Genomic DNA, 14,615 nt, shown 5'->3' on the forward strand with positions numbered 1-14,615 from the left:
TCTGCCCCATCCACCCCCACCCCCCTCTCCCTGTCCCTTATCCAACCCGGCCCCGGCCCCTTACCATGCTGCTTACCTCCAACTCCCCCCTCTCCGCCAAGGACCCGGTAGGGAACCGGTTCTTAGGATTTTGGGAGCTCATCACTGGTTAGAGACCCAGCTGGGACTTTGCCCTGGAGTGGGGCATGCCCCGCTCTCCTGGCTTCAAACCGTACTCATCACGTTACAGATTGATGCCCATTAGTGACCCCGCACGACAGTTGTCTGAACTGTTTGGGGGATTCCCATAGAAAGGACAAGTGCAGAATCTGTAAGAACTTTCGCCCTGGTAAAGGAGCGGGTTATCCGCTTGAGGGCCCTCCTCATAGAGGATGCTCTTCATCCTGCTTCGAAGCCCTTCCGCTCCGATCCCACATCGAGCGCCTCATCATCGGTACAGAGGGCTCTGCCCAGTACCATTCCTCCTCGCCAAAGAAGCGGCAAAAGAAGAAGAGCTCGCCGGCACTGGAACAAAAAGGGGCCCCAGGCAAAGGACCTATGTAAGGCCATGTGCTCGACCCGGGGCTTCACAGGGTACCGCTGATTTGGGGCCAAGGATCTGCCTCCCGGGAGCAACAGGGGACCCCAGCTTCTTCTAGGGCCCTTGTTGCCCAAAGTGTCCCTGGCAGCTAAAGAACAAGCAGGCTGACTGGCACCACAGACACCACGCCAGGTGCTGGACTTGTCTAAGGCCCCAGCGCCTATGGGCAAGCTGGTCATGGGATAGCCCCATAGGCCAGTGAAGCCCCCTCAGTCCCTGGACTGCAGGTGTAGATCTCCATCTCTGTGGCCTAGGACCCTGGCACTGCAGTCCCAGTCTCCGGTCAGAAGACCCAAGTCCATGCCGCTGCGCTCTCCCCCTATGAGGCTTGGGACGCCAGAGTCGATGCAGAGGCACAGCAGGTCTCCGTTCCACCAGTACCATGAGCTTCCCATCAAAGATCGCCATGGCGCAAGTCACCCTCGCCCATAAGGTCTCCCAGATATTGGTCCCCACCAGGATGGGATTGCTCCCGGTAGCGGCACCAGTCTCCATCCTCCCAGTACCACTAATCGGGCAGGCACCAATCCTCGCCTCACCGGTCGCCGACCATGGTTAGCTGACAGACTCAAGCCTCGACGGCTCCTCCCTGATCACCGGAAGGGCAATGGTCGGACTCAGATTGGGACCCACTCACCATGCCAAATGGGAGTTCAGCCCCTTGCCAAGCCTTCCTACCTCACATAAAAGCATGCTGGTCCAGATCCTGATGAACAATACAGCGGCTATGTTCTGTGTCAACAAGCAAGATGGAGCCAGATCGTCTGCTCTTTGCAAAGAAGCTCTCAGACTTCTGTGTACAACACAGCATCCATCTCATAGCCACACATCTCCCCGGAGCCAATAACGCTTTGACAGATTGCCTCAGCAGGAACTTCTCATCTCGCTATGAGTGGTCTCTCCATCTGGAAGTGGTCAGCATCATCTTCCAGAGGTGGAGAACTCCCCGGGTGGACCTGTTCGCCTCCAGACAGAACAGGAAATGACACATTTTCTGCTTGATTCGGGGGATCAAAAGAGGCTCCCTGTCGGATGCTTTTCTATTCCCTTAGTCAGGGGCTCTGTTGTACTCCTTCCCCCCTTTGCCGTTAATTTACAGGGTCCTCATGAAGATCAAGCAGGACAGGGTGAAGGACTCTCAGTGCTGGCTTGGTCTTGCCAGTACTGGTTTGGCATGCTTCTGGACCTCTCGTTCCTGCTCTATTACAGATATCGCTCAGGCCAGACCTGCTGTCCCAACACCATGGCAGTCTTCTGCATCCGAACCTGGTGGTGCTGCACCTGCTGGCTTGGCTGCCGCACGGTTAAATGCAGAGGAGCAGGAGTGCTCGGCAGCAGAAAGCCCTCCATCAGAGTGACCTTCCTGGCCAAATGGAAGCGGTTCGCTTGTGGGAGCTCGGATAAAGGCATTTGGCCCGAGTGGGCCTCGCTGCAGTTAATCCTGGACTATCTTCTCACGTTCCAAAGCCTGTCCCTTTCATCTATCAAGGTCCACTTGGCTGCTATCTTGGCATTCCATCCGCTGCTCGAGGATAGGTCGGTTTTCACCCAGGACACAACTGCCAGGTTCCTCAAGAGCCTTGAGCGCCTCTACCCACACGTCAGGGGCCCTGTCCCTCTGTGGGACCTGAATCTTGTTCTGTCGCGGCCCATAGGGCCCCTCTTCTAGCCTCTGGCTTCTTGCTCTGTCCTTCTCCTTTCCTGGAATGTCGCATTCTTGTTTGCAATAACGTTTGCCCGTTGGGTCTTTGAGATTAGGGCGATTATCTTGGAACCACCCTGTATGCCTCATCCGGCTTTCCTGCCCACAGTTTCATACAGGCCAGGACATTTACTTACCTGTCTTTTTTCCAAAGCTCATAAATCGGAGGAGGAGTGTAGGTTGCATTCCCTAGATGTCAGGAGGGCACTGGCCTTCTACATTGAAAGAACCAAGTCATTCTGCAAGTCGACACAGTTGTTAGTTGCGGTGGCCGACAGGATGAAACAGGGGTGGACAACTTGAGCCTGAGAAGGAGACAGAATTTACCAATATACATTGCCAAAAAGCCACAGTAATACATCAGCAGCCCCCCATCCGCTCTTCTTCCCACCTCCCAGCGTCTCCCCGCCACCGGCAGCCCCACCAATCAGCACTTCCCCTCCCTCCCCGCACTTCCTGATCAGCTGTTTCGTGGCATGCAGGAGGCTCTTTGGGGGTGAGGAGTGAGGGCACAGCAGGGGAAGGGGTGGAGTGGGGGCATGGCCTGTGGCAGAGCCAGGGGTTGAACAGTGAGCACCCCCCAGCACATTGAAAAGTTGGCGCCTGTAGCTCCAGCCCAAGAGTCAGTGCCTATACAAGGAGCTGCATATTAACTTCTGAAGAGCCACATGTGGCTCCAGAGCCACAAGTTGGCCACCCCTGGGATGAAAAGTCGTCCAGTGTCCACTCAAAGAATTTCTTATGGATCACTGCCTGCATTTGCTGCTCCTACGATTGGGCACTGGGGCCACTTCCGGCGATTGTAACCGCTCAGTCAACCAGGGTGCAAGCCTCTTTGGCAGCTTTCCTAGCCCAAGTGCCTATCTGTAGGGCAGCCACCTGGTCGTCCGTCCACCTGTTCGTGTCCCTTTACGCACTTATCCAGTAGACCAGGGACAATGCTGACTTCAGTAGAGCAGTACTGTAAGCCGCTAGACTGTGAACTCCGAGCCCATCTCCATTGATACTACTTGTGAGTCACCTAAAATGGAATCGACATGAGCAAGCACTTGAAGAAGAAAAAACAGTTTACCTACCTTTCGTAACTGTTGTTCTTCAACATGTATTGCTCATGTTCATTCCATTACCCACCCTCCTACTCCTCTGTTGGATTTGCTGGCAAGAAGGAAATGAGAGGGCATAGGGTCGGCAGCACCTATATATCAGCGCACTGGCATGGCACTCAAGGAGGTGATACAGCTGACCCTATGGATACCGTTAAGGCAAAAATCTCTGACAACTGTGTACGTGGGCGCGCACACACCTAGAATGGAATGGACATTAGCAACACATCTCGAAGAACAACAGTAACGAAAGGTAGGTAACCGCTTTTTCTTCCTCTCACCCCATCACACATCATTTGCTCATCATGTGACCAGTACAGTTTAACACACAAACCCTTAATCTTAGGGCTTGGCTACACTTGCAAGTTGCAGCGCTGGTAGAGGCTTTCCAGCGCTGCAATTAGTAACCGTCCACACCTGCAAGGCACATCCAGCGCTGCAACTCTCTGGCTGCAGCGCTGGCTGTACACCTGGTCAGGTTGGGGTGTAGCGATTGCAGCGCTGGTGATCCAGCGCTGCTCATCAAGTGTGGACACACACCAGCGCTGTTTTTGGCCTCCAGGGAATAAGGAGATATCCCAGAATGCTTTTAACTAAATTACTCTCTTTGTTTTGTTATGCAGCCTCTCTTTGTTTTGTTGTGAACTGTTGAACTGCTTATCTAAAAAAACAAACACTGATCACAACAAACAGGAACTATCTGTACCTGGCTGTGAACGATCAAATGAGAGGCAGGGAGTGAATGTTTGCTTGACAGAGAAACAGTGTTGGATGCAGGCTGTTTGCAATTAAGACTAAGGGTTCGCGAACATTTTGTGATTTTTCAATCCAGGAAGCTAACACACAGTGTTGGCTCCAAAAATCCACCCTCTCTATCTTCCCCGCTCCCTGTCACAGTACACCACCCTCCACCCCCCTCTTTTGAAAAGCACGTTGTTGCCACTTGAATGCTGGGATAGCTGCCCATAATGCAGCACTCCCAACAGCGCTGCAAATGCTGCAAATGTGGCCACACACCAGCGCTGGTAGCTGTGAGTGTGGCCACACACCAGCGCTGTTCCTGCACAGCTGCATGACCAGCGCTGCAACTTTCAAGTGTAGCCAAGCCCTTACTCTTATAGACAGAAATTCTATTGGCAGCTCCTCACCAGTGCCCTGCAAGCATACATACTTTGCAGAGTGCTCAAGAGCAATAAATCATGATGTGTCTTATTTTGTGAATGCCCTGCATTCATGCTTTGCTTTACAGTATAGCAGTATATTAGAAAGAGCTAATGAGACAAAAAATACCTTTATAATGAGCATATTTTTGGTTCAGGCATGCCATTTAGTACATACTCTTTGCTGCAGAAATTCCTGCACACTATAATGTGAGACTGTGTGGGTAAGCTGAGGAGAAGACTTTTCCAGGACTCATGGGTGTGTTCTACAGTGGGTAGAGTTGAGCCTTTGATGTCTCTAGCATAACAATCCATATTGTTACAATCCAGGGGGGAAGGATAGCTCAGTGGTTTGAGCATTGGCCTGCTAAACCCAGGGTTGTGAGTTCAATCCTCAAGGGGGCCACTTAGGGGCAAAATCAGTACTTGATCCTGCTAGTGAAGGCAGGGGGCTGGACTTGATGACCTTTCAGGGTCCCTTTCAGTTCTATGAGATAGGTATATCTCCATATATAAAGTCTTTCCTCCCCTATTCTTACCTGTTGGGTTTAAAAGAAAGGCCAGCAAGATTTCTATTTTCCAATTCTTTATCCCTGCAGAAATCACCAGATTATTTTATGGAGAACAAAAGGGAAAAAACTGTTATGTTTGTGTTAAAGCCATTCTCTTTGAGTTGTTCAGAGTTGCAGACTATAATTAGAAAATAATATTAATACATATCAGTTAGTCTGCATTTTCATTTCAGTCTAAAATTAAGTAAATTTTACTACAAAATTTTCATTTATGAGGACAGTGGAGGTTCCCCTCGCCTCTTAAAGTATCTTTCTTAATTAAAGAATTCTTTTTATAATGTCTTTTTAGATCGCAGCAAAGCTGAGATGGATCTGAAAGAACTGAGTGAATCAGTCCAGCAGCAGTCCACACCTGTGCCGCTAATTTCACCAAAACGACAGATTCGCAGCAGGTTCCAGCTTAATCTTGACAAGACAATAGAGAGTTGTAAAGCACAGTTAGGTATGCCCAGAGTCCATTAAATAAGGGGAGCATGAAACCTAAACTCAAAGGAAACTTTGATTTAAGGGTTGATTTTGTTTACAAACTTGAAAAGTATTTTTCCATGTTGTAAAACCTTAAATACTTTTTACACAAAAATGTAAAATCAGATGATGATGTTTGAATACTTAAGGGAATACATTTTGAATGTGTTAAGCTGGAACAATCTAACGTATAATAGAACCTGCTGTTACGAATCTCTCTGAAGAACTTTCATGTTTTAACCTATGTTCTTTGCATCTTTCTGATGTAGATTAGTATACTTATTTTTGTGGTCTTATTTTTCCTTGTAACATGAAAAATTCAAGAACTGTAGCTAGTTTACTAAACACTACCTGATATTAACATATCCAGTTACACCCGGTAGGGTATGGTGATACTATTAAATATTTGTATTGCGCTATTGCTTTGCATGGCACTTCATAACGATTTAAAAAACGACAACACCTCTCCTTGGAAAATCTGCCAGTCTAAGGTCCTGATTTGGCAAACATGCATGTAAGTAACTTTAGTCACATGGACGGTCCCATTGATTCTAATGTGATTACTTCTGTAGTTAAAGTTACACACATTCATGTTAGCCAGATTGGCCCTAGGTTAGACAAATTTAGAACATGAAGGTAACTGATAAATGAGTAGGCAGGGAAAGGAGGGCCAAGGGTTAAATCCAGTAAAAATGTAAATCAGATTATAGAGAATGACACTCAGACATTCTGATATTGTTAAATAGAGAGTAAGGTAGGACACAAGAGGAGGAGGAGGTAGCTTGGGAATGGAAGTCAAGGTAGTAATACAAATGAACTTTCCAGTGTATAGAATCATGCAAAATATTTTATTTTTCTATCATATCACAGAGTCACTATCCAGTTAATGTGGATTAGAGTACATTTGTTTTGTGTTTTTCTGTGTTAGGAATCAATGAAATCTCTGAAGATGTTTATAACGCAGTAGAACATAGTGACTCTGAGGATTCTGAAAAATCAGACACCAGTGACAGTGAATATATCAGTGATGATGAACAGAAATCAAAGAATGATCAGGAAGATGGAGAGGACAAAGAAAGTGGAAAAAGTGACAAAGAATCATTGACCATGAAAAAAAAACCTAAACCCCCAGCTCCAGCTGAAGTCAAAGAGGAACTTAAAAGCACAAGTCCAGGAGTGGAGAAAACAGATGTCCCTGTCAAAGAAAAGGCTAATACAGACTCTGAGAAAGACTTTTCTGAAAAGGGAAAAAATTTGCAGCATCCTGCAAAAGAAAAACTGAAAGGTAAAGATGAGACAGACTCTCCAACTGTGCATCTGGGTCTGGACTCTGATTCAGAGAGTGAACTTGTCATCGATCTAGGGGAAGATCATTGTGGGCGTGAGGGACGGAAAAACAAGAAAGAATCTAAAGAACCGCCTCCTAAGCAAGATGGTAGGTTGAATTTATTTCCTTCTTTCATTTATGTGACAGACATAAAAGTAATGAACCCATAGTTTTCAATAATTGCTGGTCTCATTGAATGATCATTCACAGGAGATAGGTGCTTTTCACCAGTGCTCAGTATTGTAGTGCATATACTGTACAACCTTGCATGAGTTTGGAATTTAATTTGCAAGTTTTTCAAGATTTTTGAATTTCAGCCATAACCATCACTCTTCTGTGAGCCCTGCAACAACATAATGATCCAGGAGATATTAGACTTGATCAAGCACTCCCAAACGTGTGTAATCCCACTAAAGTCATTTAAGTCTCCCATTAGTAAAAGTCATAAGAACAGATCTGTTATGTACGGTATCAGTTCATGTTGTCCATGTGTTAATCATGGTAAATGTAAATTGCAATTAGCCATTAAGAAAAGTACTTTCGCTAGCTGTGCTCAGCATTACAGCTGTTAGACAAAAAATATTTGTCCAGACCAGTCTATACTTTGGTGAGATGTGTGGTATATAAGCCTAGCTAGATCTTATTTTTAAGTTCTTTATTTTTCATATTAGATAACTTTCTTTTTTTCCTCTTTATTACATTTGATTTTTAAGTTGTAGGTAAAGTTCCACCTTCTTCCAGTGCAAGCAGCCAGCCTCCACCTGAAACTCCTGTGCTTACCCGGTCTGCAGCCCAAACTCCACCAGCTGGAGTCACAGCTACTACTAGTGCTACTTCTACTGTCACTGCTCCAGCAGCAGCCACAGGGAGCCCTGTGAAAAAGCAGAGGCCGCTTCTACCTAAGGAAACAGCCCCTGCTGTGCAGCGAGTAGTGTGGAATTCTTCAAATAAATTTCAAACGTCGTCTCAGAAATGGCACATGCAAAAGGTACAGAGGCAACAGCAGCAGAGCCAGCAGTCTCAACAGTCGCAACAACCTCAGTCTTCTCAAGGGACAAGATATCAGACAAGACAGGCAGTAAAAGGTATACACTTGTAACAATGTGTCCACGGTGCCCTAATTGCCTAGTAGTGTTCATGGTGATCCAAGCCCTTCTAACCAGGAATTCTACCACGAAAACCAATATCTCAAAGTATGGCTCTACTCTGAAAAGTGACTCTTTAAAAATGTAACACCTTACTAAACTTATTAGCTTCCTGTGGTATGTCTTTAGAACCATTTATCCTTACTTTACAATAGGTTTGCATTTTTTTTGCCATTGTCAACCATCACAGCTCTAGAAGAGTGAACTGAATTATCTTCTGGATCGTAGAAATGTAGGGTTGGAAGGGACCTCAAGAAATCATCAAGTCCAGCCCCCTGTGCTGAGGCAGGCATCAAGGACCCAATACACCTAGACCAGTGATACTCAGACTGAGGCTCGGGAGCTGCAAGTGGCTCTTCAGTGTGTCTCCTGCTGTTCATGAAATTAAAACACTGTGTAATTTAATTATTAACCAGTCTAAGTTATTACCCTATCAGGATTCTTTTACTATGTTATTAACCAATTGTAGTTGATAAAATAATACTTGTTCAAGATAACCATAGTAAATGAAATAATGAATTCACACTACTGTAGCTCTTTTGGGTAATGTTGATCAATGATGTGGCTCTTGAACCACTGAGGTCTGAGTATCACTGACTTAGACCATCCCTGAAAGGTGTTTGTCAACTGTTTTTGATAACCTCCCGTGGTAGGGATTTCACAACCTCTCTTGGAAGCCTATTTCAGAGCTTAACTACCCTTGGTGATTTCAAATTCTTTTTTGACTCAATATAACTGACTCTAGGATAATGTTTCTCAAATGTGGCCACCAGTTTGCATGCTCTAGTATCCATTTGTCTGTGGTACAAGGCTTTGTTAGCCACAGTAAACTGCCCCAGAAATGCTAACAAAGCCTTATACCACAGACAAATGGATACTAGAGCACACAAATTGTAGGCACCCTTTACAGTGATTCCAACATGGAACTTTCATATTGTACATATGGTGGTAGCTGCTGGAAGCACAGCAGGCTAGAAGTCTAGTAAGTGGGCCTCTGAGAAGCAGGTTGAGGGAGTCCTGGAAACTCAAGTGGGACACAGATTCACAGGAAAGACTTGTACTGTGACCAGAATTGAAAGTGGCAAGCCTCTAAGCTGTCTTAGCATATTTATCTTTAGGTCACGTATAAGAGCCAAGCAAATGATTAATAAGGGCAATGTAGCATTATTTCATGAATATTACAGTTTTATAAATAATAGTAGCAAAAGCATTCATAACTTAGATTAATGAAATGGCTAGATGCATCCATTTACTAAAGAATGCCTATCATTAGCATGCTAGTAAACAGTTTTTTAGCTGTTTGCCTATTCATTAATTTATTGAAATGGTTAATGTATACAGTGACTTAATTTATTTGTATGTTTTATTTTCTTAGCTGTACAGCAAAAAGAGATCACCCAGAGCACTTCCACATCAACTATCACCTTGGTTACAAGTACTCAGCCTGTTTCTATGGTTACCAGTTCTGGTTCTTCAAGTACACTTTCTTCTTCAATTAATACAGACTTGCCAATAGCAACAGCTTCAGCTGATGTGGCAGCAGATATTGCAAAGTACACTAGCAAAGTAAGTTCTTGAGCAGGGTTTTCTTAAAATTTTATTTTGAAATAATTTGTTACTCAATAGATTGTAAGGGGCTTATTAAAAGTGCTAGCATTTGCCGAAATTCAGAAGAATAGTTTATCATCTGATTCAGCTGGTGTTAATAAGGTCACAAAGTAAAAAAACTTTGAAAGATCAATCGTACTCAAAAGATGAATTTCAAATGAAGTTTTTCATTTAAGCATGGCGAGTCAGGTCATATCATTCCCCACTTGAACTCTCAGGACACTGACCTAAGCAATATGGACCAGGTTTAATTTAAAAAAAAAAGAGAGAGAGAGAACAGGATACACTAAAGATTTGTTCATTTTTGCTCTTCAAAGGCCAAATTATGGTTCCATTGACTTCAGAGGGACCAAAATTTAACCTTAAAAAGCTTGTCTTCAGTGCAACTAGAAGTCAGCAACTTTCACCAGAGGTGTTAATACAGTCCTTTACCATATTGCTAAAAAACATGTGTTAAGTCTTTGAGTCTGATTTGCCCCTCTTGCATTTCACTTTTGTGGGACTATTCTCGTGTGTTCTAAAGAGGGAACATATTAACCAGTAACAGAGTGCATTATGATCCAGTGACTAGGGCACTGAACTGGAAGTTAGGAGACCCCAGTTCTATTCCAGGCTCTGCCATTGACATGTTGTATGACTATGGGCAAGTGAATTCAGTGTTCTGTCCCAGATTTCCTATTTGTAAAATGGGCACATTTTGCTTCTGGCTTGGTTCAGCAGTCTGTAAATTTCAGCCACAGATCATATATACTGTACACTGTAGTTTCTTGACTACTACACTACTTTTACAGTAGTTTCCTCCCATAACCCTACAACTACTCCACTTCGTTAAATGATAAGTGATCTAGACCATATTTTCTATTTCTTCATAGAAGAGTAAATCTATACTCAATCTTAAGAAATAATTCTCATTAACACTGTGGAATTGACTTTCTGTAGATCTTTATTAATAAATAAATAAATATGTTCCTATTTTAAAACAATGTATATTTTCACCATATGGAAATGTCATTCAAGGTATAGGTTGGACATTGCTCAAAGAATGAAGCAGTTATGAGTAAGTGTGTGACCTTAGTTGGATGTAATTTATGTATACAGTACAGGTTTGTACATACCATTGGTTTGATTTGATGAAGAACAAAGTTTCTCTTCTAAAAGAAGACCAGAGCTTCACATATATTAGTTGAGCAGAAATGCAGTATTTTATAAATTCAACATTATTTATTATCTTGGGACTAATACAGATGATAATGCATAGAGATTGACTTAACTGCATTTTACATTGTAGTTACAATTAATATATATACTGTACTTTGGATTTCTTTCATGTTATTCGGGAAATCCATGCTTCTAGTTACTTGCCAAGATGAAACCTCAGGGCTCTGTGGTATTCTTACAACATGTTACCACCAAAGCTGTTCTATTCATAATTAGGCTTCCCATCTCCTCCTCTCTGCCTTTCGGGTCCATTCTTCTGAGTGCATTAAAGAACACAATTTTTATATATTTCTGTATCCTGCCTTTTTGTAAGAACGGAGCCAGCAGTCAGTATGGGGTGTGGTGTAATATGCTTGTAGTCATAAAGAAACCAAGCTCGCTATGGCATTTTGTTGGCTAATGGTCCAACAGAGCGGTAAGGATGCCATCACTACTGCAGCTATCCTTTTTAACAAACTGATGGATATTGCAGAATCAGTTGGACAGTTAAAAACACTGTATTTCAGCCTTTTTAAAATCTGGGCTCAGTTTTGTATCAGTCTTGGCAGTATCCCTTGGAAAATCATCTCAAAATCATGATCCAAAATCTCTTCATAATCCTAATGAGAAGTTTTTTAAAATGTACTCTGATAAATGTATATAAAGATATGTGGCACTGTTGACAGCAATATAAGTTCATTCATGCAAGGGAAAAAACTAGTAAAAATGAATGTGTTGGTCATTAAAAAATAGACGCTGGAAAAAAGGCAATTTCTCTTTTTCAGATGATGGATGCAATAAAAGGAACAATGACTGAAATATATAACGATCTTTCCAAAAATACCACTGGAAGTACAATAGCAGAGGTCAGTATTGCTTTCATCAGAGCATATTGCTTTTTTTTAAACTTAGAAAATCATCAAACATTTTTAAAAAATCCTTTATTTAAATAATATGGAAAACTTGGCCTGTATGCATGCCTAAAAGAAATTCTGAACTAAAGCTGACTTTGGACCCTAACTTCTTTGCTGTCTAATCTATGACTGTTGTCACAGATACAAGTACCTCTGTTGTTGTTATATGGTAGCACCTAGGAGTCCTTGTTAGAGACCATACCACATTTGGCTAGGGGCTGTACAAACACAGAACATTACCATAAAAATGTTGAGCACTTCAACCTAACTCAAAAGGGTTTTTTTGGTTTATTTAAATCCAAAACTATGCTCTATTGTAATGTAGCATTTTATGTTTAGTTTCATTTTGTTTTAGACACTTGCATTGCAAGAGTTTCTCATGATCACATTGTAGAAACCGCAGTGTAACTTTGATCCTTCTCGCCAAAGACTCCTAATTATTTTATCATTCATTGTTTATTACATAGGGTTTTTTTGTTGCAGTGTAAAACTCTGCATTGATTAGATGAAAGGATTGTATTTTGTATTAACTGCTACACACGGTTAGTAGTTATTTTCAGAGATGATGTCTCACTGTTTTTATGTGTTTTCTGTTTTCTTTTAAAAATTGGAATAAACTGATTACATAATGCAAACTGCCTTAGAACATAAGCGAGAGAAAACTCTGGAGCAGGAGTGACTTCTTTTAATCCAGAAGTGGAAGAGTATGTCTACACAACAAAAAAACCCAAGGTGGTAAATCTCAGAGCCAGGTCAATGGACTCGGGCTCGTACTGCGGGACTAAAAGTAGGAGTATTGACGTTTGGGTATCAGCCAGAACCCCGGGCTCCAACCCAAGCCTGAATGTCAACACTGCTGTTTTTAGCCAGCTAGGGCAAGCCCCAGTCAGTTGACAATGGTTCTGAGACTTGCTGCCACTGGTCTTTTATTTTTTGCTGTGTAGAAACATATCCAAAATCATCCATTTGAGTGATTATGTCCCCAGCCTCTATGCTTCTTAAATTAATAGGAAACATACTTTCGAATACTTGGGCTGTTTAAAAATTACAAGACATCAATAACTACAGTCAAAACTGAGGGATGTGGCTTAGGTTCAGATCAGATACATTTGAAGCCTGATAAGTTTTAGTCCAGCAGTTTTTAGAGCTAAGGTGCCTGATACTCCATTTTCTTACAGTTGTGTAAATTGGGAATGACTCCATAGATGTCAATAGAGTTATGTTGGTGTAAAAATGATGTAAATAAGAGAAGAATAAGGCCCAAGTTGAGCAGCTCTGTTTTGAGTTTTAAAACAACTCTCTCCCTTGTTTATGGTAGAAAACGCCCACAAGCAAGAGTTTGCTTTGTATCTCTCTTATTGATGCTTATGGATATTCTGGAACCTTGGTTAATTGGTCAGAATGCTTCGGGCCTAATTCTCATTTACGCTTAAGACCTCTTTGTAAAAGAGACCTTAGTGTAAATGAGAATCAGGCCGTTTGTCTCTAAGCCCAGTTTTGCTAAATGATTAGGTAGCTATATTTTATATACACCAAATTTGTATTTTCCATTTTATTAAATCTTATCTCTTCGCTATTTCAGATTCGTCGTTTGAGAATCGAAATAGAGAAACTTCAATGGTTACATCAACAGGAACTCTCAGAAATGAAACACAATCTTGGTATGAAAAGTATAACTTAAAATAATATGATTTCAAAGACTGTGGTATATGTTTGCTTCATTTATGCGCCTGTACCAGTTGTCCATGTGTGAAGGGTTAGAAAATAGAACAGAACGTGTTGTGCTGATACTACTGGGCATGTACCCAGTAATTTAGACAGTTGCTGTTTTACTGAAAACAGCAGTTAAAACAGTTTTTAGTTTAACCAGTAAAATAAGAGTTATGCTTGGGAAAATGTTTCTGAGAAAGCTTATAGTAACCTGGTCCTCACCATGTGGACTGATATTCTATGATCATTGGATAACCTCTGTTAAGAGACCTAAACTCATTAATGAATGTTTTGACCTATTTATTTTGGGCTATCTGTTCACAGACACAGTACTAACAGTAATTAGAGCTATGCAAAAAAATTTCAGCAAATAATTCACCAAAAAGGCGCTGTTGGTGACCTGAAAATGATATGCGTATTGATGTTGAATTAGCTGAATTGTTTCAGCTGGACCAAAAAAATTGAAATATTTCAGAAATGTCAAAACAAAATGTTTTGTTTTGACCTGACTCAAAATATTTCATTTTGATGAAAGGAGAGGAAATTAGATTCACAGAATGGCCAGGAGTGGGGAGCGGTCCTCCCCTATAACTTTTAGCTCAGTGGTTAGGGAACTCACCTGGCACCTGGGAGACCAGGGTTCTGTTCCTCTCTCTGCCTAATGTGGAAAAGGGATTTCAGCAGTGGAGATGAGTTCCCTAACCACTAGATTATGGGCTATTTTGGTCTTTCTCAGTATCTCCTGTGGAAGCTGTTCCACTTCGTATAAATATAAAGTTACTGATTCATGGACTTGAACTTGGGTCTCCCACATTCTAACTGAGGATCTCATTTTCAGCCAACCTCCACTAATGTACCCCCAAGGTTTGGGCCTGCTCCCAATGAAATTGGTGTGTGCGCTGAGGGGGTTATTGGTGATTTCAAATTCTTTTTTGACTCAATGTAACTGACTCTGGGATAATGTTTCTCAAATGTGGCCACCGGGGGCTTTTCTTGCGGCCACTGCCTCGTAGGTGGGGTGTGGGGGGGGTAGGGGTGGCAATTAAAGCAGAAGCCCCTCCCCTGGGGCTGCCAGCAGTGGTTTGGGCCCTGGCCACCTCTGGAGACAGAAAAGCTGGAGGAGCAGACAGCC

General features: G+C 42.6%; 1 protein-coding gene across 11 annotated transcripts in view; it reads left to right on the forward strand.

Moving 5' to 3' along the window:
* ZMYND8 (zinc finger MYND-type containing 8) overlaps positions 1 to 14,615 on the forward strand; it is a 135,307-nt gene that overhangs the window by 103,837 nt on the left and 16,855 nt on the right. For all 11 annotated transcript variants that reach the window (XM_044986029.1, XM_044986030.1, XM_044986032.1 and 8 more), the window contains 6 exons: positions 5,407 to 5,559; positions 6,511 to 7,017; positions 7,623 to 7,994; positions 9,430 to 9,620; positions 11,645 to 11,725; positions 13,356 to 13,434. In XM_044986029.1, the coding sequence (XP_044841964.1) occupies positions 5,407 to 5,559; positions 6,511 to 7,017; positions 7,623 to 7,994; positions 9,430 to 9,620; positions 11,645 to 11,725; positions 13,356 to 13,434 (1,383 nt within the window). The remainder of the gene's footprint in view (positions 1 to 5,406; positions 5,560 to 6,510; positions 7,018 to 7,622; positions 7,995 to 9,429; positions 9,621 to 11,644; positions 11,726 to 13,355; positions 13,435 to 14,615) is intronic.

Source organism: Mauremys mutica, chromosome 13 (assembly GCF_020497125.1).
Source record: "Mauremys mutica isolate MM-2020 ecotype Southern chromosome 13, ASM2049712v1, whole genome shotgun sequence".
Taxonomy (NCBI): Eukaryota; Metazoa; Chordata; order Testudines; family Geoemydidae; genus Mauremys; species Mauremys mutica.